The following is a 2,199-nucleotide window of genomic DNA, read 5'->3' as shown; positions in this document are numbered from 1 at the left end:
TCTTTGTATTGGTCAGCAGAGACGGGTCACCTAATTATACACTGACAGCCAGCAAAAGAAGAGGGCCCCCAATTCACAATGGCCCCCAATTTCATGTTGGCCCCCAACAAAACAGGAGGCCCCCCATTCTACGTTGGCCACCAACAAAACAAGAGGGCCCCTTCATCATGATGGTCCCCGGGAAAAGAAGAGGGCCCCTACTCACATTTTCTCAGTCTTAGAAGCCCCCCACATATTGCACGGCCCCCCATACATAGAAATCTCTGCTCACCGTATTTGACGTTGTTCCAGGCGGTCATCAGTTTGCTCTTCAGTTTGTCCACCTCATCGGTCTCGGCGTCCCGGGCTGCTCCTTGGTAGCCCATCTTGGTCTGTTCCTGGTGAGCGCTCAGGTTCCTGAGAACGTCCGTCTTCCGTCTACTGCTGGGACTGCCATACTGAACCGATGCGGGGGAAACCGAATTCATTTATCCACCCCGACTATCCAAAGATGGTGAAACCAAAGTCACTCAGAGTCCTGCAAGAAGAAACATGGCGGCAATGGTCATGTGTGTTCTGATTGGAGAGGGAATAACGAAGGCGGAGCCAGAGTAATACGATGGATTTTCATCTGCTTTAAGTGAATGATGAAGACCTAAATCACATCTTGCGTGTGGTGGGCGGTGAATTCTTATATAACCGGATTGTACAATCACCTTCAGATCTAGAGGGGTCACACGGCTAAAACAAAGGATTCCGTTACTGGAGACCTCGGCTCTCCCGGGAGATAACCCGAGGGTTCCATTTATAAGGCAGTCACATGGCCGTGTGATCTATGGAATGTAGGTCAGTGCTGAAGCAGTCATGTGACCAATCATAGCGTCAGGGCAGTGCAGGCTCAGTGCCATGGCCGGGTAGTTCATACATGAACCGCGTATTGTAGGCTGTGGTGGGCATAACCGTGAGTCCTCACCTCACCCACATGGGGCTCATTTACCCCAGTACGGGTGCAGGGTGTATGTGTCGGTATAATTCAGAGCTTACACGGAGCAGCGATCCTCTGCCCTCCCCAATGTCAGCCGCCAGTCCTGAGCAATGCATTCTGGGAGGACAAAGTCACATGACCACCCACAGCTAGAACCCGGCATATTGCTGGTAGGGGGACACACAGTGTACATGGGAAGAGTGCCATGTGGGTCAGAGCTTTACACCCCGGGATCCCTGGAATCCTAGGACATTCCTCTGACTTTTTACCATGGGGGAACCCCGGTCATAACATTTTACCCACAGCTCACAATATATTAGTGTAGTGATTAGTAGGAAGAATAACTCTTACAATGCTGGCCAGTGGGAAAAATGTCACCCTTACAGATCAGTGATGTCACTTAGTCTGACCTGAGAGGTGCAAATTGCTGAAGGAACCCCTAGCGCCCCCTGGAGGAGCCCTAGTTGGCTCCTAAATACATAATAATAAAGATGGCGGCTGTGCTATGTTCCTGCTGGCTGGTGAGCCACCATCAGTCCGAACGCCGTCTGTATCTCTGCCTCATCCTACAACCTAAACCGACCCCATCACTTACCTGACAGGACGTCCAATGCCGACCCTAATGGGGGGCAGGGAAACCTTCACTTCCCTATAATGCTCTGAGGGCCCCAGCTGGTGGGGGATGCCGGGTACCCTGCTGGGCACTGCCGTATTTCCCACACAGGGGTATCATGGCGGGGTGGAAGGTTACACAATGTTCTCCCCAGACATTTTATTAAGCTGTAAGTGGGTGGCAGCCCCAGTATTGTGACCCCACTTATCAGTAATCACCCAAAAACAGCCGGGTGGTCACTGCATAGTGCAGGGCGGTACACCCAGCTAAGAGGGGCTGGGGAGATCACTGATATACCTGAGGTGTAACCGGGAAGAGAAGAGGATATTATATATTGGATCACAGCAGCCCCCCAGCAAAGATTCTGGGGCAACCAATCAGCTTCTTCCCCTACAAGCTGCATCTGCTGGAGAATGCTTTAAAGAGAACCTGTCACTCTACTTAGGTCAATGTGATACGTACAATTCAAATAGGAAGGGGGAAGGTGTTATCTTTGGTAAGGGGAGGCATGTGGGAGGCATGTGGGAGGCATGTGACACCCCACCCCCCCATCCAGACTCCCAGCATGCACTGCTCAGCTCTGCTAAGTGTTCAATCGCCAACCTCAGACATTGTCATCCCG

The 2,199-nt window shown here is 51.8% G+C and overlaps 1 protein-coding gene across 1 annotated transcript in view; it reads right to left on the bottom strand.

Annotated features, from left to right (window-relative positions):
* The window catches only part of ATG4D (autophagy related 4D cysteine peptidase), a gene marked incomplete at its 3' end in the record, with an annotated part of 9,135 nt that overhangs the window by 6,351 nt on the left and 585 nt on the right, over window positions 1-2,199 (bottom strand). The window contains 1 exon segment of the mRNA XM_072413605.1: window positions 272-517. Coding sequence (XP_072269706.1) covers window positions 272-467 — 196 coding nt within the window.

This window comes from Pyxicephalus adspersus, chromosome 6, assembly GCF_032062135.1.
Source record: "Pyxicephalus adspersus chromosome 6, UCB_Pads_2.0, whole genome shotgun sequence".
Taxonomy (NCBI): Eukaryota; Metazoa; Chordata; class Amphibia; order Anura; family Pyxicephalidae; genus Pyxicephalus; species Pyxicephalus adspersus.
This window is presented reverse-complemented; position numbering and strand designations above follow the sequence as displayed.